The sequence below is a fragment of the Talpa occidentalis genome, unplaced genomic scaffold (assembly GCF_014898055.3).
Source record: "Talpa occidentalis isolate TD23 unplaced genomic scaffold, MPIMG_talOcc4v2.1 talOcc4.6, whole genome shotgun sequence".
NCBI lineage: Eukaryota > Metazoa > Chordata > Mammalia > Eulipotyphla > Talpidae > Talpa > Talpa occidentalis.
In genome coordinates, this window is record NW_023604972.1 from 31851781 (window position 1) to 31873155 (window position 21375).

The 21375-nt window shown below is 43.5% G+C and overlaps 1 protein-coding gene across 1 annotated transcript; it reads right to left on the minus strand.

The window, feature by feature from the left end:
* Positions 1-7427: 7427 nt before the first annotated feature.
* On the minus strand, positions 7428-11802 carry SPINK2 (serine peptidase inhibitor Kazal type 2). The gene is made up of 5 exons (XM_037529701.2): positions 11707-11802; positions 11389-11545; positions 10586-10629; positions 8710-8819; positions 7428-7736 (listed from the first exon to the last, which is right to left on the minus strand). The coding sequence occupies exons 1-5, from the start codon at positions 11743-11745 to the stop codon at positions 7691-7693; spliced, it is 396 nt and encodes a 131-aa protein (XP_037385598.1). The 5' UTR covers positions 11746-11802; the 3' UTR covers positions 7428-7690.
* Positions 11803-21375: the final 9573 nt, after the last annotated feature.

Sequence of the window (21375 nt, forward strand, 5' to 3'; positions counted from 1 at the left end):
ATGAGATGGACGCAGAAGTTATTGAGTATACCATCTATGGTGGTGACTACGGGTGTTTTGACGGAGGGTGTGGTATGGTAACACCCAAAGGAGAGGATCCTATACCTCTACATCGCAAACAACGCTGTAAACCAACATTACCTCAATTGGGGGGAAAAAAAAAAAAAGACCCTGCAGATGGTCGATGAGAACATATTCTGAAATAGGTGCTTGCTAAACTCAACTCTCTGCACCTGGCATCTTGAAGCAATGCAACGGAAGGGAAAGGAAGAAATCAAAGGAAATCCAGTGCAAAAAGTTATTGTCAATAATCCTATGAAATGCTGCAGTATGACACATGGAAAAAGTTTTTCTGGCCTCAACTGACACAGGAAACCATGACAACTCTCCTAACCTCAAATCTTCCCATTATTGCTAGTCTGACTTCACTCTTGGGAGCTCTCAAATGTCCAGTAATACAGCAGCCGATGCGCTGTGGATGACTAAGGCCAATGCTTTGCTTCCAGTATCTTCCCTGCAGATGTGAGTAAAAACCCTATCCTTCCCTCCCACCCCTCCACCCCCCCATTGCTCCTGCCGGAAGGACGTGGGCTGCTGGCCAGTCCTTGTATCTCAAATCCAAACACTGGATTCCCATTCCAGATACTCTGTCCTGGGCTTGTGACCCTGCCCAGTCCTAGGTCTATACACAGCTGTTCCTTTTAGGATTCAGTAGACCTAACTTCCTGTTTAGGTTCTGTCTTCCCTGGGAAGAAGATTCCTGGCTACCTCTAAGCAGAGGTGGAAAAGATCAAATGCTAAGTAAAACCTCTGCATTGTGAAAGAGGCTTTGGACTAAAAGGTCTTACAATAGAACTCTAGAAGGAAAGTGTGGTATGCAGTTGCATAGGTAACTCCCCAAGAGCCAGGCTTCCCGGTTTCATACTCTTGAAACCCTCCTTGACTCTGGATGACTCTGTTTCCTGCATGAACCCATAGAATAAAGCAGAGGTGTGACCCAAAATGCCACCAGTTCTTCCCAACCATGGTAAAGGAGGACAGCTCTTACAAAGTTTCCCACGAATTTTCTAGCCCCAGTAACGCTGTTCCATTCCCCTGAAGGTTATTCCCATAGAAATTCTAGAGTGAAAAACTAATTTGGCTGTTAGACTTTTTTTTTAAAGACTTAATTATTTATGCATATAAGAACTGGGGTGTAGGCCAGAGGTGCAGGGGGTGAGAGGATTCACCAGAGACAGAGTGGGGAACAAAACAGGTGGATCTATGGAAATACACTGCCAAGGGGAGCTGCAGAAGAGACAGGAGAGGTCTGCCGTGCTATGTTCAATCCCTGGCTGGGGATGGAACTCGTTAGCTGATAGCACTGAGACGTTAACCCCCGTGCCACCAGGAAGGTTCATGTTAGCCATTTTGTAATGTTTCTCTTTTTGTCTTGAACTGACATATGTTTTCACTTTATACTGATAGAATTCTTGCTCCCCAAATCAGGCTTATCAATGAAAGGAACACGAGAGTGTCCCCTCGACAGAAAGTCAGGTCTTATCTGTTGATTTCTATTGTACTTTGCAGTAAAATCCAGTCTAAGGGACAGAATCGTTACATATTCTTTTGAAAGTTTCCATTTTCTATCGAAATGGTAGTGGTAATGATTTAAATATTTGCCTGAGGCTGGGGGCTTCCCAGAAAGTGGAAAAAAGCCAAGAAGTCTCAAGCACACCAAGATGAGGTAGCCACCCTGCTTCTAGAGGTCATTGCCACATCTAATTCACATGTGCTCCACCCAGGGTGGCAGCAGAAACTGCAGAAACAATGTTTGCCCAGCCTTGTTTCACAAAACTGCTCCTGCACCCTTTAAAGTTCAAGCAGGTGGTCTCAAAAACAAGTTTCAGTATCATTTACATTTGATCAGAAGGGTTGTGAGGACCATTTGTGGTAATTACATGTTAGACTAGTGGAAGTTGTTTTCATAACAGCATTTATAAAAGGGAAAGATAAAAACTTGCTGGATTGTCTCCAGCATGGTTCTCCAGAGGGAAATTCTGTGTGGCAAGCATTATGGTCCAGTCTCTGAGAGCTGACGGCATCCCATCTGCAGCAAAGAAAGGCCAGCACTCCACTCTCACCATTGTCGTAACACTGCTTTGATGGGCTTCTTGTGTCGCATGTTCCTCCCCAGTCCTGTGAGCTTCTCAAAGACAAGAACTGGTGGATTTTTATTACAAATGTTTATAAAATAGATAAGACGTGCCAGTAAGCGTTCTCTGCTCAAATGTAAACTCCTTTGATTCTCCTGTCGCCCTCATCAGATAGGTGCCGTTTTTATTCCCATGTCACAAATAGAACACGGAAGGCAAAATGGTGGTTCAGTAACTTGCCAAGCTAGTAAGTGACAGAGTTGGAATCGGAATCCAGCAATCTGGCTCCAGAATGCATTTCAACTATGACCCAATCCTGCCTGGTCCTTATGTATTATTGTGTCCACAGCACGTAGCCCTATCCCTGGCATGAGACTCTATAAATATTTATTGAAGAATGCACAAGTGCCAATCATATGTCCAGGATATTCTTGGAGAGTTCTAATTTTAAACGCTCTGTCATGTTTTCAAAACATATATTAAAATATGCTTCACAATCTGCATCAAAATTTAGGGGTCAGTAACGGTGGCACGGTTCCCATACAACTGTCAATCCCACACACATGCTCAGTAGCACTGGCAGACGTTTTAGCTAGGGTGAAAGATAACAAGCCAGAGGCAGAGGGGGGAGTTAGGGCAGTTAGAGCAGGACGGTTGGTAGATTCCGGGTAAACTTGCCCAAACAGAGAAGCCAGCTCTGCTAGGTCAGTCATTGGTTCCAGTGTCAGAACTGTTAGCCCAGGTCAGTGAAACTTGAGCCCTCTCTTCTGACAGCTTTTCAAATTCAAGTCCTTCCAGGTAAAATCTGAGAATATTTCCTTATCTCTGCCCTCTCCAGAAGGTAAAATGGTTTCTATTTCTTTATTCCCCATCTTTTCACCTAGGTACCTAAGTCCACACTAACTCCAGCTGTATCATTCATTCAGTTTTATTCACAGAATTGGTGTCTTCAAAGAACCTAGGCTTAAGAGCCTTTAAGGAGTTTGCATGTGTAATGTGATTCTCCCAAGGTGTGTAGCGATGGTTCTAAGTGCTTAGCTGGTTTCAAGCTGAGTGGTTTGAACTGCTGGTGGCGGAACAGGGAGCCACTGCCCCCTCGTGTCTCAACTCTGACCGGAATTACTGCCTGATGGCAAAGAAATCTGGCAAAAGATTATTTTTGGTAGATTATTTCTGGCTCTTAGATTTGTCAGTTCAATTAAGATTTCCTTCACCTCCTGGCTTTTAAAATAACAATCTTTCTTCCTCCCCGTCTATTTTTTAAGAGATGTTTTATTGAAATTATCAAAGTAGTATATGCACCTTGAAGGAAAAATTACCACAATCATTATAATTTTGGTCATGTTTTGATATATTCCCACCCTACTTCTTTTTCTTTTTACATATAAGGAACTCTAATTTTACTTGAGGACAGGAAAAATATAGAAGAACTATGAAATCTCATTTTATCATAAATGTCATGTGAACATAATCTCTTCTCCATAGTTAGAAAAACACTAACGGAATCACTAATGTATTATGAAACAAAGTTGCCTTTTTCTCTTAAACAACATAAAGCATGAAGGACAGTACCTTATATAATAAAAACCCAGAGCATTTGCCTATGATTCCAATTTTATGGATTAAGAATACTGTAGTGACTCAAAATCCTCTACCTAGAGAGCACTATCATTCTATTTTTTTTAATTAATAATAAATTTTATTTTTATATTCCCCATACAATTTCAACCCCCCCATTCTGACCCCAGTCCCTCCCCTCCTGCCCCCCACCTCCCAAAAAGTGTCTCTGGTTCATAGTTTTTTGTTGATTTTGATTTTCACTTTCTTATAGTTATTCATTTTCCTGGTCCCTTATTTAAGTTTTCTAGATTCCTGCTATGAGTGAGACCATCTGGTATTTTTCTTTTTCTTTCTGGCTTATTTCGCTGAGCATGATCCCTTCCAGTGCCATCCATGTTGCTGCAAATTGGTGTGTTTATCTTTTTTAAATGCTGAGTAATATTCCACGGTATATATGTACCACATCTTCTTGATCCAGTCATCTATTTTTGGGCATCTGGGTTGTTTCCAAAGCTTAGCTATTGTAAACAGTGCTGCTATAAACATAGGGGTGCAGGTGCTCTTTGGAATTGATGTTTCTGTGTCCTTTGGGTAAATACCTAGGAGTGGAATTGCTGGATCATATGGAAGCTCTATGTTTAGTAGGTCCAGAAATCTCCACACAGCTCTCCATAGTGGTTGGACCAGTTTGCACTCCCACCAACAGTGCAGAAGAGTTCCTTTTTCTCCACACCCTCGCCAGCATTTGTTGTTGCTAGTTTTTTTAATATGTGCCATTCTCACTGGTGTAAGATGGTATCTCATGGTAGTTTTGATTTGCATTTCCCTGATTACAAGTGATGTTGAACATTTTTTCATATGCCTGTTGGCCATTTGCGTTTCCTCTTCAGAGAAGTTTCTTTTTAGCTCTTCTGCCCATTTTTTGACTGGATTATTTTCTTTGTTGTTGTTGAGTCTCATCAGCTCTTTGCAGATTTTTGTGATCAGTCCTTTATCGTTAGTGTTGTGTGCAAAAATGTTCTCCCAGTTGGTGAGGTTTCTCTTTGTTTTTGTTATTGTCTCTTTTGCTGTGCAGAAGCTCTTTAATTTGATGTAGTCCCAGCTGTTTATCTTTGCCTTCACTATCACTGCTTTGGGTGATGTGTCTGTAAAGATGTCTTTGATGTGCAAATCACGTAGTGTTTCACCTATATTTCCTTCTATGTATTTTATGGTTTCAGGTCTTATGTCTAGTTCTTTAATCCATTTTGAGTTGATTTTTGTGTATGGTGTGAGGTAATGGTCAAGCTTCATTCTTTTGCATGTAGTGACCCAGTTTTCCCAGCACCATTTATTGAACAAACTTTCTTTTCTCCAATGCATAGTCTTTGCTCCTTTGTCAAAGATTAGTTGATCATAAATCTGTGGGTTTATTTCTGGATTTTCTATTTGATTCCATTGGTCTGTATGTCTGTTCTTGTTCCAATACCATGCAGTTTTGATGATTATGGCTTTGTAGTATAGTTTGAAGTCTGGGAGTGTGATGCCTCCATTTCCTTCTTTTTGTTTCAGGAGAGTTTTGGCTATTCGGGGTTTTTTGTGATTCCATATGAATTTCATCAATAATTGTTCTATTTCTTTGAAGAATGACATTGAAATTTTGATTGGAAAAGCATTGAATCTGTATATTGCTTTTGGTAGGATGGCCATTTTAATGTTTATTCTTCCAGTCCATGAGCAGGGGATGTGAAAGCACTATCAGTCTAAATCAACCCCTGGTCATTTTTATCATTGATTAGTTTAATTAGTTTTTCTGTGGAGTTTTTGGGGTTCTCTGTGTATATTATCATATCATCTGCAAATAGTGATAGTTTGACTTCTTCCTTGCCTATTTGGATTCCTTGTGTGTCTTTCTCTTGTCTTATTGCTCTGGTTAGGACGTCCAGTATTATATTGAAAACAATGGTGAGAGTGGACATCCTTGTCTTGTTCCAGATTTTTTCTTAAAAAAGATTTATTTATTCATTTACACAAAAACCGGGGTATAGGCCAGATGCGTGGGAGGGTAAGAGGATTCACCAGAGACAGAGTGGGGAACAGAACAGGCAGGCTGACTGAAATACACTGCTGAAGGGAGCAGTGGGCACAACAGGAGTGGTCTGCCGTGCCATGTGGGACCTTCGCTAGCCAGTCCGGATCAAACCAGCGCTGCAGAGGCTGCGGACATCTTCACAGAGCTGCGCTCAACCACCTGCATCACCAGGGTAGGCCCTTGTTCCAGATCTTAATGGAAATGCTTTCAGCTTTTCACCATTGAGAATGATACTGGCTGTGGGCTTGTCATATATGGCCTTTTTGATGTTGAGGTATGTTCCTTGTATCTCAAGAATTTCAAGGGCCTTTATCATGACTAGGTGTTATACTTTGTTGAAAGCTTTCTCAGCATCTATTGATATTATCATATGGTTTTTATATTTCTTTTTGTTGATGTGTTGGATTATGTTGATTGATTTTTGGATGTCGAACCATCATTGTGTCCCTGGAATAAATTCTACTTGGTCGTGGTGAATTATCTTATGAATACATTGTTGGATTCTGATAGCTAAAATTTTATTGAGGATTTTTGCATCCATGTTCATTAGAGACATTGGCCTGTAGTTTTCTTTTTTTGTGTTGCCCTTGTTTGGTTTTTGTTACCTGTATTCTTCATGCTGTATAAAGTATGTGTCATGACCTCAGCACTATTGACATTTGGACTGAAAAACGCCATTGTGTGGCTGTCCCTAAACTTCAGGATGTGCAGTTAGTCGTCTACCACTGATGTTACTCTTCAGTTGGGACACCAAAAATACCTCCAGAACACATTGCCCAATGTCTCCTGGGGGAAAAATCACTCCTGGTTCAAAATCACTGTTTCAAAAGGAGGAAGTAGCCAAACTCCTGCATGAACCCTGATGGAAAACTGTATCAAAAGGAATTGGGGCCTCCCTGGTGTCACAATGGTTTAAGCACAGCACTACTATGAAGCTATCTGCAGCCTCTGCAGCATGAGTTCAATCCCTGGCCAGGGAGCTACCCACATGGCACAGCAGACCTCTCTTGTCTCGCCTGCTACTTCCCTCAGCAGCCCCCGCTGCCCCGCCCACACCTCTGGCCTGTACCCCAGCTATAAAAGATTTATTTTTGTATACAAGAACTGAGATATAAGCCAATGGCATGGGAGGGTAAGAGGATTAACCAGAGACAGAATGGGGAGCACAACAGGCAGATGGACTGAAAGCACGGCTGAGGAGAGCAATAGGAGAAACAAGAGCGGTCTGATGAGCTATGTGGATATCTTCTGGCGGGCAGGGAATCAAACCTGTGCTGCAGAGGTTGCGGACAGCTTCACAGCACTGTGCTCATCCTACTGTGCTACCGGGGAGGCCCAAAAATAAATAAATCTTTAGGGAAAAAAACCGAAAGGAATTTCAATATTGAATCTAGCAACTATGTCCACCTAATGATTCTTTGACTTTACAACTCAGACTAAAGTTGGTACCAAGTAGCTGAGGGTCATTTGCCACACGCAGGAACTGTGCCAGTTACATATATGGTCATTTTCCTTGATTCAGGCAAAGGAAAAATTGGGATTCTCTAGCCCTCTCAGCAACGACTCCACCTCTCAGAGAAATTCACCTCTGTTAGAGAGGTAAAGAGCCACCTTGAGGTTGCTGAGAATGGAGATTCAACAGAGAATAGCAGTAGTTGAATGCAATAGAGATTTTATTCCAACTAAATAAAGCAACCCACAAACCACCTAGGCAACAAGCTTAAGTCAAAGGGCAAAAGTCAAAACACAAAGTTTTTTTGTTTTTTGAAATTATCAGTCATTGCACATAGCTGTCTTCCACACAAAGCATGGGCTGACAAATCTAATGCAAAGAAACACAGGAAAAGAGAAAAAGGGAAAATGAAATTTATCTTGAGTGTGGTTGAAGGTGGTCTCTCCAGCTCCTCTTCTGTAAATTGTTCCATCAGCATGGCCCACTCTTTATGATTTTAATATCACGACTTTCTTCCCTGAAAATTGAACAACCATAAAACACATTGATCAGCCTACCCATAGTGGAGTGGTCCCATTATTTGTATTTAAAGGACCCATGTCATTATATATTTGATTTCTTCTAGAGTAACATTTATTTTTTAAAGCTTTATCTAGAGGGGCCTCCCTGGTGGTCTAGGGGTTAGTCTCAGCGCTATAACTGCTATTGCCTGAGCTGGATCCCAGCAGGGAGCTAACCCACATACGGCCCAGCAGACCTCTCCTGTCTCGCCCACTGCTCCCCTTAGCAGTGTATTTCAGTAAATCCTCCTGTTTCTTACTCTGTCTCTGGTGAATCCTCTCACTAACCCCCTCCCTGAGCTGCACCTCTGGCCTACAAACTATTTCTTCTATGCAAATATTAAAAAAAAAAAAAAAATTTAAAGGCTATATCTTGAATCTAGGGCAAAAATCCCAACTCTACCTTATTTTCCCTTAAATCCCAAAGAATCACTCTGAAAAGGCTAAGGTAAACTCTCTGAAGTCAGATAACCAACCCTTGAAATACAACACAGGATACCTGGAGTCACGGTCACCTGGCCAGATATGTTACATGAAGGGCATCAGATATCATACACTTATTTTAGCATTGACCATGTGGAGTTATTAAGACTGATTTTCTGAATGGTGCTGCAAGTCCACCTGCACATATCTCTGAACTTCAGTCCATAGTTCACTCAATATATACTCCAAATATGGGGACTGCCTATCCATAGGTAATAGCATAATTTGCTCATCTGGTCTTTAACTGATAATAACAAACCTTATTCTGTAACTTTGATTTGACAAATGCACTGAAGAAATCTTTGTCTTTCAAAATATTAGTCTAAAAACAGAACTACTTATGTCACATTTTGTTCTTATATCCAAGAAAAGAGTCATAAATTCTTAAATAGTTAAAATTAAGGACTAAAGAAAACTTGACTAATCCATACTGTAAAATTATGTCACCTGATTTTCATGCACAGAGTACACTCATTGGGATAAGTGATCATGTCACTTCCACACACGGGGCTATAGTCCCTGGGACAGCCTGGCAATTTATATTCATCACAGTTTGGCTAGAAAAGAGGAAGACAAAAGTTAAAACATAACCTGGAACATTCTCATCACAAAATAGCTGGCCCAAAGCCCCCTAGGAAATGCCTAGATTTCCTCAAAACATTCTGCAAAAGTATTTCTATTTTTCACAAAAATGACTTTTCTAATACAAAATTAATACAAATGTTGAAGCATTACCTGCTATGTAACTAGAAAAGGAACTCAGAGGAAGGTTCATTCTGGCTGATTTTTAATGAAAGCACAAGTCACTCACCATACCTCTTCATAACTTGTACTTCACCCCTGAATCCATGTGGCAGTTCTGAGGCAAAGTCAAGAATCTTACCTTTAGATCAGGACTTTTCAGATATAACATTTAATCTAACATGTGCACAAAGAATGCAAGAGGTTCAGAATTGAATGTTAGGAATTATGATTGAGTCATAGGGCAAGCGGATAGCTTCTAGGGTCAGAATAGAGTAGGAAAAGACTTGGAGGAATAAGGACGGCTCCAGTGATAAGGGCAACAAATTCCAAAGGGGACTAATCAAACACCCCAGGACTAGGCACAACAGGACATTCTGGAACAAGGATGATAAAGAAAAGACTCTAAGATAAGGGCTGGGACACAGAGACTTAATTCTGGGCGCAGAGACCATAAGGCAATGAGTGAGACCACAGAGAAATAACCAATCACAAAGAGACTGGTGGGGCTTGAGAATAATTAGGGAAAGAGGGTGTATATTCCCTGAGGCACGGCTCCACTTCAGCTTCTTTGCCTCTTCCAGGTACAGCACACCTTGCCCACTACAAGGCCACACGTTTACATGTTAATTTTTAGTCTCATTTTCCTAACTTCCTCTACAGGACAGGACACTGTCTTTTTTTAAAATACATAAATACATATATATATATACTTTTTTTTTTTTGCATTGTTAATTTTTGTACAATGTATGCTTTCTCCTGTCAGGTGTAGTCCCTGTAAAATTCCCACCACCAATTCACCGTGTGCCATTACCAGTCCCTATGCTCTTCTCTCCCCTGTTTTGACCTCTTTTCCCTCCCTTGCTGTATGCCTTAGATCTATAGTTTGCCTGCAAGTTGTATCTTTTTCTTGACCCTTTGGGAACCACTGTTTTAAAAATACAGTGAGGGCTTCTCTGGTGGCGCAAGGGTTAAAGATAGCGCTGTCAGGCTATTACCAGCCACCACAGGCCGGCCAGGGAGCTACCCACATGGTAGGGACAAACAGAAAAAGCCAAATATGTACTCCTAACCAAGCACACAGAACACCAGGCCAACAGCCTCCAATCAGGGTACAGGTTACGCCTTCCTCCCCTTCCCCCCCACCCTCATAAAGTTTTCCCCCTCTCTGCCTGCCTTTGAGTCTATACCAAAACACAAAGGTCATGGGTGACTCCCTCGATACAGAAAGTTCTGAAGAAATAGTTTTGGCTTGTTCTCGCTTGGTTAGTATCTGTTTCCACAGAATGTGATGATGGACATAAAATATCTAGAAAAAGATGTCACTATTATGCCCAGGACCTTCTGAATCACTCAAGGAAATATGAAAAGAAACTAAGACTTTAAAGCCTTCGGGGACTGAAAATTTTACAGTTTACATTTAAAAAAAAAAATTATATCAAAAGGCCGGCCTGAAAATCTGGTTTCTAAAGAAGCAGTCAACAGTTTCAAAAGTGGTAAGTCAGACTGAAAACCAGCCCCCAACCCAAATTGTTTTCCTTCACTGCATTAGTAGAAGCAATGCAAGTGGTGTCCGACTTACACTTGTATATTCTGAAGAATCAGCAGATTGAGTGTTCAAAGAAGCTGCAAGAAGGAAACAGTACAAAGTCTATGATTAAGGTCAATTCTTGTTCATCACGGAGTCTTAAATCCACCTTCTAATTTACTGGGGTCACACCTCCTCCCTTTCCCATGGATCCCTAGCGTCTTTGAAACACTGTACTCACAAAAGAATACTCAGTTGTTTCCTGGTACTTCTGCCAGCAGGCATACAGAAAGAACATTTGCTACAGGCTCTTACTGACCACTTTAATAGCTTTGCTTAAGAAAGAACTTTGAAGTTATGGAACAAAAGTCAGAGAAGTAACTCTAAATATTCGTTTCCTCTCCATCTTAAAATGAGCATCACCTCCAACAGGACTAAACGTCCCTTTCTCCTAAGACCCAATGTGCCTGACTCACTTTGGCATCAATTTCTAATTCCCATACATGTCCTGCTGGGCCACTGTGTACCTAAAAAACCAAGTAAGTCCTGATCCTGGGCTCCGGATAATCTGTTTTAAGAGGAAACATAGCCGATAGCAGTGTGTCGCAAAGAAGTAGCTGGGGAACAAGCCTAAGCGAGAACTTAAGAAGGTCGTTGCTCCACAAAGTCACAACAGCTGCCCAGCACACCCTCAAGTCAGCTTCCAGGACAACCGACAGGGGCTCGGGACCACCACTAACCGCTACGCGGAGGGACCCCAGGGCCGCCCACATCTGGATCTGGCCCTCTCTAGCGAGACCTCCTCTCGGTCACTTCTTCGCATGCCCCCCAAGTCCAGGCCCCGAAGTGAGGGTTACCTGCCAAATCCCCGGCTATGAGCAAGAGCATCAAGCGCAGAGCCACCGGCGCCATCCTTGCTGCTCTCTCCTCCCTGCTTTGCCCCTCCCTGCCCGTCGTCAGGTGGCTGCAGAGCTTTAGAGCTCTAGTGACCTCAGGCGCGCAGGATGCCGGGAGCTGGGGACGTCAAGGCATGGTTGACGTAATGAGTGGGGGGCGGGGAGGGAACAGCAGGAACCTGAAAGTAGGGAGGAGGGAGGAGCAGAAGAGGGTCGGTGTCAGGCAGGAGGGGGGAAGGGACGGAAAGTAAAGGAGGGGCCATTGTTAGCCCCACACACCTGTTCACCCCCACACAGGGCCCCACGCCTTCCCTCCATTCCACCCCGCTAAGGTTGGGCTTCAAAAATTAAGTGCTAGCATGGTGGGGGAAGGGGAAGACATCTATAGGGAGGTCAGAAAAGACCTTTCAAAGGTGGCACTTGAGCTATGAAAAGAAACAAGGGTGGAGGAAGCCTGTGAAGGGCCTGGGTACAAGTCTCCAGCGAGGAGGAGAGGCAGGACAGAGATGGAAAGCAGGAGCCAGCTCACTGGGTGCAGGGGCAATAGATGTTCATTGTCGCTGGAGCTCCTGGTGATCGAGAGGAAGGAAGAAATGGAACCACAAGGCCAAGGTCATGTGTGATGTCATAGGCATGACAAAGGGTTTGGGATTTGGGTTTGTTCTCATGGCAGTGGAAACACGGTGGAGGATTTTAAGTAAGGGAATGCTCCTGATCTGACTCATACTCTAACACACCGGATGGAGAATGGACAGGAGATGGGGAAGAGGGAAGGCAGGGAGACAGGAAGACACATTAGTGACTTTTGCAGCAATCCAGGCAAGAAATGATAGTGGCTTAGTGTCATATACTGGAGTGTACTGAGTGAGAAGTAGTTAATTTCAGGGTTCATTTTGAGAGTGGAGCCAATGGCACTACTGAAGAAAAGGAGGAAGGATGTTTCTTAGGATTATTGTCCTGAACAGCTGGGTGGGGGACGGTGCCATTTCTATGATGAAGAACATCTCAGGATGATGCCTATTTGACATGCAAGTGACCTATGGACAAGGCATTTGGAATTTATAAATTTAGAGCTGGAAATAGAAATGCAGAAGTCATCAACATATTAAAAGTATTGAAAGCTCAAATGCCCAAAAATAGATGACTGGATCAAGAAGATGTGGTACATATACAGAATGGAATATTACTCAGCAATCAAAAAAGATAAACACATGCAGTTTGAAGCAACATGGATGGAGCCAGAAGGGATCATGCTCAGCGAAATAAGCCAGAAAGAAAAAGATTCAGTCATGTCAGTTGCTTTTGCAAGGTTGAGAATTGAGAAGACTGAACATGATCATGGGCTTTGGCAAAGTGTAATCACTGACAACTTCGTAAGAACTATTTCAGAGCAGTAATGGGGTTCAGGGGCCAAATGACATGAGTTGAAAGATGAGGTGAGAAAGTGCAGAGAGAGGGTAAAAACAACTTTATGAGTTATATTACAAAAGAGAAGCCAGACATGGCCAATAGGTGACCTATGAAATGTCCAAGATACCTTCTGAGGGTCATGTCAAAACCCTCCAATGTCTTCCCACCTTGCCAGGAATCAAAACCAAGGTCCAGGTTCCCTACAGGTCTCTTACTGTCCTCCCCCTGACTCAAGCTTCCCCAGCTTTACTGGCTTCCATGCTCCTATCTTAGCGCCTTTGCATTTACTATTCTCTCTCCCTAGATATCAGGTGTCTCCCTCCATTCCTGCCTTCTGTCTCAAATGTCCCATATCAGAAATGCCTTCCCCAACTTATTAAATATACGTTTACAGTACCCTCTTCTTACACTGTTTTGTTTTCCTCCCCCATAGGATTATGTTAACTTCACTTTTTTTAAAAAAAGATTTATTTAAGCATACAAGAGCTGGGGTGCAGGCCCAGGGCAGGGGTGGGGAGGGGAAGTGTGGGGGTGAGAGGATTCACCAGAGACAGAGTGGGGAGCAGAGCAGGCAAATCCACTGAAATACACTGCTGAGGGGAGCAGTGGGCAAGTTAGGAGAGGTCTGCTGCGCCATGTGTGTCACCTCCCTGGCCAGGAGCTGCAGTGGCTTCGGATAGCTTAATAGTGCTGCGTTTTAACTCCTTGCACCACCAGGGAGGCCCCCATTTTTTTCAAGTCTGTGATACTTTTCACCCATGTACTCTCCAAAAGGGGAGTGATTATTTTTGGTTTATTGCTATATCTCCAGCACCTAGAAGAGTGCCCCACATATATTTGTAACCCACAAATATTTATTGAATGAATGAGGAGTCCTAGGGAGTTATACTCCTTGGGATGTTTATTTTTTTTTTATTATTTTTTTTAATAGTGGCATGTTTTATTTATTTGTTTGTTTGTTTGTTTGTTTGTTTGTTTTGTTTATACATGCACTGGGTACAGTCAGAAGCGCGCGGGAGGGTGAGAGAATTCACCAGAGCCAGAGCGGGGAGCAGAGCAGGCAGAAGGACACAAGTACACTGCTGAGGGGAGCAGCGGGCGGCAGGAGAGGTCTGCGCGCTATGTGGGGCCCTCCTCCGGTGGCCGGGGAGCAGCCGGGGATCGAACTGGCACCGCAGAGGCCGCGGGCTGCTTCGCAATCCAGCGCTCAACTGCTGCGCCACCGGGGAGGCCCTCAAGATGTTTAAAACGATGATCCATAGTGTGAAACAAACCACTATAATGCTTAAGTAAAATGACTGGTTAAGAGGAAATAAAATCTTAATTTTGGTGTTACATGCAATCATTTCTTACAGGATAGTGTGATATAATATAGTATGACATAAACGTAAAGAATTTTGCAGTCGAATAATTGCTCTGCAAGTTACTTAACATGATCTGAACCTCAGCTTAACACTTTAGCCTTCCCTTCCTAAAATGGGTATCATAATAATAGAATCTAATATTAAAAAGATATTTACATAAAGAATCTGGGATACAATAGGTTTCAGGTTTTAGTCTTTTCCCCATCCTCTCAGTGATGACTCATGCATTGAGAGTAGTTATCCAACTCCTAGGCAACCAGGCACCTGCTCCTACTCAGGTCACATTGGCCATTGACAACACATTGTGTTGTCACAGAGCCCAACATCTCTGGCTTTATGCATGACCTTGTCCATTTCTCTTACCTCTGTACCCCTAGTACCTAGCACCTTGCCCAACACAGACTCAACAAATGTTTGCTGAGTTAGTGAATCCATGAAATATTAAACTGACATTGCAACAAGGAAGTAGAACAAAAACAGGGAGACTTGGAATCCAGGGAATAAGAATTCCAGCCCATGAGAGAAGCAAAGGGAATTAGTAGCAGCATTTCAGATCTCCTAGTGTTCAGCCAGTCCGGATCGGAATAAGCAAGAGGCCCCAAGAGACAGATGGTGCCCGGAGGAGGATATAGACTAGGAAGCGTGTCTTAGAGTCACAGATAAAGTTTACACAAAGGGGTAAAGTTTCAGGATCCATTAGCAGCAAATACAAAGAAAACTTAGCAAATAAAAAAGATATTGGTTACAAGAAAAACAAAAGTGCACAACGATGTAAATACCAACCACTGACCTCACCAAAATTATGACTAATGATTTTCCAAGGACAAGAAGGAAAGAAGTGTGTGTGCCTGGTGAGGGTAAGGAAGTGACCTCCTTCATAGTGACAATGAAGGCATGAAATCTAAACTAGAAAAATCAAGAAGAGGCATTAGATAAAAATCCAGATAATTAAATACTCAAATCACTGATAATAAATGAAAAATACCCAAATAATTAATTAAAAGAACACAATTTTTTTCCCCTGGTACTTAGGAAATGAGGCAGGAGTGTGGAGGCCTGCTGCTGCTTAACAAACTGCTTGTTAGGGACTGAATTGTGTCTCCCCAACATTCATGTGGAAACCCTAACCACCTCTTCCTCCTCCTCCCCCGTGTCTCAGAATGTGACTGGATCTTGAGAAAGAAGCTTTAAAGAGGTAATTAAATTAAAACGGTGAGGACAGAGAGAAATGGCAGATGGTGTCTGAACACCAAAGAGAGAGGCCTCAGGGAAAAAAATAACCCAAAACTGCTGGTTTCTTTTCTTTTCTTTTTTGCATGTGTTGCCTTTTATTTATTTGTTTGTTTGTTTATGTATTTATACAAAGAAGAACTTGGGTGTAAGCCAGAGGTGTGGGAGGTGAGAGGATTCACTAGAGACAGAGTGGGGAGCAGAATAAGCAGTTCCACTGAAATACACTGCTGAGGGGAGCAGTGGGCAAGACAGGAGAGGTCTGCTGCACTTTGTGTTGATTAGCTCCCCTGGCCAGGGATTGAACTTAGATCATCTCGCAGTGACAGTGCTGAGACTTAACACCCTGTGCCACCAGGGAGGCCCCCAAACTGCTGGTTTTTAGATCTTGGACTTCTAGTGTCCAGAACCGTGAAAAAATAATTTGTTGTCTAAGCCACACAGGCTGTGGTATTGTTATGGGAGCCCTAGCAAACTACTATTGCATGAATAAGTGATTTTTAAAAATTAACTTTATAAGTACATATCATTTTATATTGAAAGAATAAATGTTAAGAAACATTTAGGGATTGATTAGGGACTTAATGATAAAAGAACATTTATTCTGAAACATATACTTTAGTACCCTCCAACAATACCTTATGTGATACTTAAGTATTTATTTTCTGGGTTTTTTTTACCTCTTGAGAAGCTCCCTTTGAGGTACAGCAAATCCTTAAATAATGTCATTTCATTCAGTGTCCTATTGTGATAATGTTGATGATCCAAAATAATTCCAAATGACATTAAATAAAAAGACATATTCCAGGACCAGTTGTTAAAGGAACAATTAATTTCCAAGAACCTATCAATGACATGAGGGAGTGCTTACTGTATTTATTGATTCCGCACATGAAGTTCCATAGTTATTTAACAAACAGTAATGAAAGAAATCTTGTGAGGACATACAAGATAGTGAAGCAGGAAGTTTCCCAAGTCTGCTGCTTGGGGATGTCTACTGCTCTGATTCTGCTGCTTGCTGCAGCGGAGAAATTGCGGGGTGTACAGCACTGCTTGGCCCCAGTAGTAGCCATGACTACCTTGACCCCCTTCCCGAACAATAAAGAATGTTTATGCTATTGAGACACAGGGCAAGCTAGGAATTAGGCAGTTTTAGGGACAGTGCAGGAGGGGACCTCTGAAGAATTTAGGGAGGCTTCAGAGATAAGGACAACCAAGGGAATGTAACCCATTCCACTAGGAAAAACAAACATCTCAGGGCCAAGGACAACATTGTTAACGCTGGTCCTGGTTTCCTTCAGGTGGTAAAGGGAGGCAGAGACTGGGGAAATGGAGAGTGGTTTAATTTATGGACAACTTAGAAGGGCAGCTGTTTAACTTCAATGCAGGGATGCCCATCCAGAGGACTGGGCCACAAAGATGTAACAAATGGGGAAAGAGAAAGCTGTTAGATAAGGGATGTGAAGATCCCCCCCCCCCCCTCAGTAGCACATTAAGTGAGACAGCCGAGAACTGACCAATCACAAAGAGACTGGTGGAGCTTTAGAATAATGAGGGAGAGAAGGTCTATATTCCCTGAGACACGACTCCACTTTGGCTCCTTGCCCCTCCCAGGACTGGTTCCCTGGCCTGGGAGTCCTGCTTTATTTCTGTTCCTTTTCTCCTCAATAAACTTTTTCTTTCTCTAAACAAACTGCCTCTTCTCGCTTGCTTGCCTGAGCGTCTGCGAAGTTCCTGCTGCGGCTTCGTGAGACACCAACCCGTGGGGGTCTAGCGGCTGGGGCTCAGCGCTGCCCTGCAGCCTGGGATCCGTTCCTGGCTGGGAAACTAGGCCTGACAATTCCGGTATCACTATGATGGATGGGTAGGACGTTTCTTCATACAAACTGTATAAAACCTTGCCATTTTCGCTCTTCAGTGCTCAGCCTTTTGGGCAATCCTACTGAGCCCACCGGTGTGACAATTAAATCTCTGTCTCTCTCCACCTCTCTGAGTGCCGCCTGATTTCTCAGGGAAATTGCCACAACAATAGTGTACTAGCAGATCTATTTCTCTCTGTTTCTTTTGCTTACCTGTCAAAAATTGATTGTGACATACTGCCGGTGTCATTCAGTATCTAATCTGAAAACACACTAGGTATTCCACCAGAAAGAATTTAAAAGAGGGAATTGGCCAAGCCAATATTGGAAAACTGGAAAAAACAGAAAGGGACACACATAGACAGTAACTTCAAGGCATTGGGGAGGGGAGGGGATGATGGGAGTAGGAAAAAAGTGGGGAGGAAGGGGGCCAATGGTCTAAAAAAGCACCAAATGGGTGCTTTGGTGGTGGGTGGTGGCATACATGTGAGGAGATATGGAAATATCCCCCTAAATCATACCCAGTACTGTAAACCAATGGTACCCTGGTGGCACAAGGGGTTAAGACACAACCTATGAAGCTGTCCACAGCCTCTGCAGCAAGAGTTCGATCCCTGGCCAGCCAGGGAGCGACCCACATGGTGCAGCAGACCTCTCCTGACTCGTCTGCTGCTCCCCTCAGCAGTGTACTTTGGTCAATCTGCCTGTTCTGTCCCCTACTCTGTCTCTGGCGAATCCTCTAACCCCCCACACCTCTGGCCTGTACCCCAGTTCTTGTATGCATAAATAAATAAATCTTTAAAAAAAAAGAAAAGAAAGGAAGAGGTTGAGGTTATCAGAATCTAGAAACTTGGAGCAGAACTCACAACAGCTGGGCCTCCCACTTCAGCAGGGGAGCTGCTGGCTGGTGCTGGTGGGTGGGAGGCAGCACAGTGAACAGCTCTGAGAGCATGTGACAAAGCTGGAGACTGGAACCAGCAGGTACTTATTGGGTGAAGGTGTAACAGGGTGGTCCCCAGGAAAGGGGGAGTTTCCCTGCCCCACCCAAGGAAGGGTGGAGCTGAGTAGGAAGAAGAGAAGCTGCAGAAGACACTGAGGAAGGAAGCAGGATGGAGCCAGGAGACCTGGAGGAGGCGTGTGGAGCCTAGAGACACGTGAAGAAACTGTGCTTGTCTTTTGGTCGTGGACTGGGTGAGACCCATGGGGAGGTGACAATGGCAGCTTTTATCTTGATGTTGATTTTGCTCTTTTCCTTCCGGGCTTGTCTGGTTGTTTCTGACCCTTTTCTGTGGGTCCCCACTGGAAGATGCTTTAGACTTGCAGCAGGCTTTGGGGCCTTGTTCTGGGCCAATCCCATATGGATGGACTTTTACCCACGAGGGGACGGGTAACTTTGGGTGCTTCATTTAGAAACTAGATTCTTTGCCTTTCCTGTATTGTTTCCTAGTTTTATTAAAGTTCCTTCCCATTAAAGTCTCATATGTTTTGTGTTGATGCGGCGGATGGCAGAACCCATTGAGAGTAGGCAGGTTTGTGGGGTTTGGGCTGCTCCTCTCCCTGCCCTATAACAAATTTGGCGACCCTGCCCTATAACAAAGGGACATTGCCCAAGGCACTGCTGAAAGAAACAGCATAGCCAGGAGCAAGCCCTTCCCCTGCCTTCTAGCACACCCCTGTGGCTGAACCCACAGGAAGTCAGCTGGCAAAGCAGAAATGCAGTCTCTAGTGTTGTGCATAATGAAGGCTGGAAAGGAGATTTAGACACATACAGTATCCTGATGACTGGTGCAGTCCTATGCCACCCCTTGCTTTAGCTACCTCAAATACTGGGACAAGCAGACAATATGAAGTTTTAAACTCTACCTGGTGCCTTGCAGACTAAGTCCTGGCTTGTGTCCTATTTGAGGCCAGAGGGTAAATTTGGAAAGAATGTTAATGCTTTCTCATACAAGTGCTCAAACAACTTCTTTGAACCAAGGTCATAAAATGTAGATGGCTCATTTTGCTGAAGACTTTTGTAGGGTAAGTGATCATCAGGCTTTTCTGCCCTCCCGCCATTAGGATGGATAATGGATCCCTGCGGTCCTGAATGCATGCCTGATGGCGGGCACCTGGAGTAGGGTGTGGGGATACCTAGGTGGGGTCATGTGGGCTGAGACTGGGCCTATAAGGGCAGTGTCACAGGGGTGCCAGGAGAGCAAGCGAGAGAGCAGAACAAAAGAGAAGCAGAAGAGAGAGAATGAGACCACAGAGAACACTGGAGAACCCAGGAAGAGTGACGATTCATGGGGGGCTAGGAGGCCTGCCAGCTGCCCCACCACCCTCCCCACACCCCTGCCTGCCCAGTACTTGGTAAAAGCTCAGTAAAAGCCTGAAAAGCCACCGAGGGATCCAGGACTCCTCCTTTACCCATCTGCACAGGTGCATAGAGATCCTGCACTCTGGCTTCCTGACCCTACAGACTCCTAAGTCAACAAATAGGGATGGCTGTCTCCAAAGCCACAGAAAACTAGGTGATGAGCTGTGTGGAAGTTATGGGCCATACATTACTGATCCCTGGCCAAATATGCTACACTATGTGGTCAGCGCTGGCCATCAGCATGTTTGTTAGAGTGTGACCTCAGAGTAAATAGGAAATGTTCCCTGTGCCTAGCCCTTTTTAGTCTTTTGTTAATTACTCAGTGCTGAGTGCTGGTTTGGTTTCCCTGGCCTGAAAGCAAAATGAATGAAAATTTGATAAAATGTCTAGGCAATTGTGGCAAGGTCAAGCTCTGTGATTTGGTCATTTCATTAAAATCATTTTCTCGTATCCTGAGTTATCTGACTGCAGTGCCTGCAGAGGTCAGGCTTTTAACTTCAGTTTTGGCGACTTGCTGCTGGTGTGCCTGTGAAGACAGGTGCCAGCAAGTCTTCTGAAATTGTGGAATGTGAAGTCATTTCCATGTTTCTCTTTCTGCAACTAAGTGAGAGACATTATCTGCAAGTTCCATCAAAGGCTATGATCCAACCCATATTTAATGATTCACCCTAGGCTTTTAAAATGAAACCACATGTGTTAAAAAAGGAAGACTTGTCACAATAAAATTAATTCAAAATGGAATACATATTTAAATAAGTTGCAAACTTTACACTTTTAGAAAATCTGTAGAAGCTAGCCAATGGCACAGCTACTCTAAAATGTAGTTTTGGCAATTTATTAAAAAACTAAGCATGTAAACACCATATGACCCATCAATTGCTCTCTTGGACATTTATTCCATAGAAATGAAATTATGTTCACACAAAAACCTGTATATAACTGGTCTAGCATCTTTACTCCTTTTTTTTTTAAAGATTTATTTTTTATTTATGCATACAAGAACTGGGGTGTAGGGCAGGGGACAGGTGAGAGAATTCACCATAGACAGAGTGGGGAGTAGAACAGGCAGATCTACTGGAAATACACTGCTGAGGGGAGCAGCGGGCAAGACAGGAGAGGTCTGCTGCACCATGTGGGTAGCTCCCTGGCCAGGGGTTCGAACTTGTGCTGCAATGGCTGCCAATAGCTTGATTGTGCTAACTTTAACCCCTGCACCACAAGGAGACCCCAGCATCCTTACTCCCAACAACCAAAAGCTGGAAACAACTTAAGGGTCCTTCATCCAGTGAATGGTTGACCAAATTGTGGTATATTCATACCATGGAGTATAACTTAACACCAAAAAAAAATTTAAAAAACTGATAAGAAAATTTGAATGGGGGCCTCCCCGGTGGCGCAGCAGTTGAGCGCTGGGTTGCGAAGCTGCCCGCAGCCTCTGCAGTGCCGGTTCGATCCCCGCTGCTCCCCGGCCACCGGAGGAGGGTCCCACCTGGCGCGCAGACCTCTCCTGCCACCCGCTGCTCCCCTCAGCAGTGTACTTCGGTCCTTCTGCCTGCTCTGCTCCCTGCTCTGGCTCTGGTGAATTCTCTCACCCTCCCGCACTTCTGACTGTACCCAGTGCTTGTATAAATTAAATAAATAAATAAAATAAATCTTAAAAAAAAAAGAAAATTTGAATGGATGTAAAGGACATTGTGCTGAGTTTAAAAACAACAAAAAGTCCCAA

Coding starts and splice junctions, on each gene's coding strand:
- SPINK2 (XM_037529701.2), bottom strand. CDS start 11,745: ATGGAGGGAAGGCGTGGGGCCCTGTGTGGGGGTGAACAG. Junction 11,546..11,706: donor CCCTGTGTGGGGGTGAACAG/GTGTGTGGGGCT, acceptor TGACGTCCCCAG/CTCCCGGCATCCTGCGCGCC. Junction 8,820..10,585: donor ATTCTTCAGAATATACAAGT/GTAAGTCGGACA, acceptor CCTCTTTTCTAG/CCAAACTGTGATGAATATAA.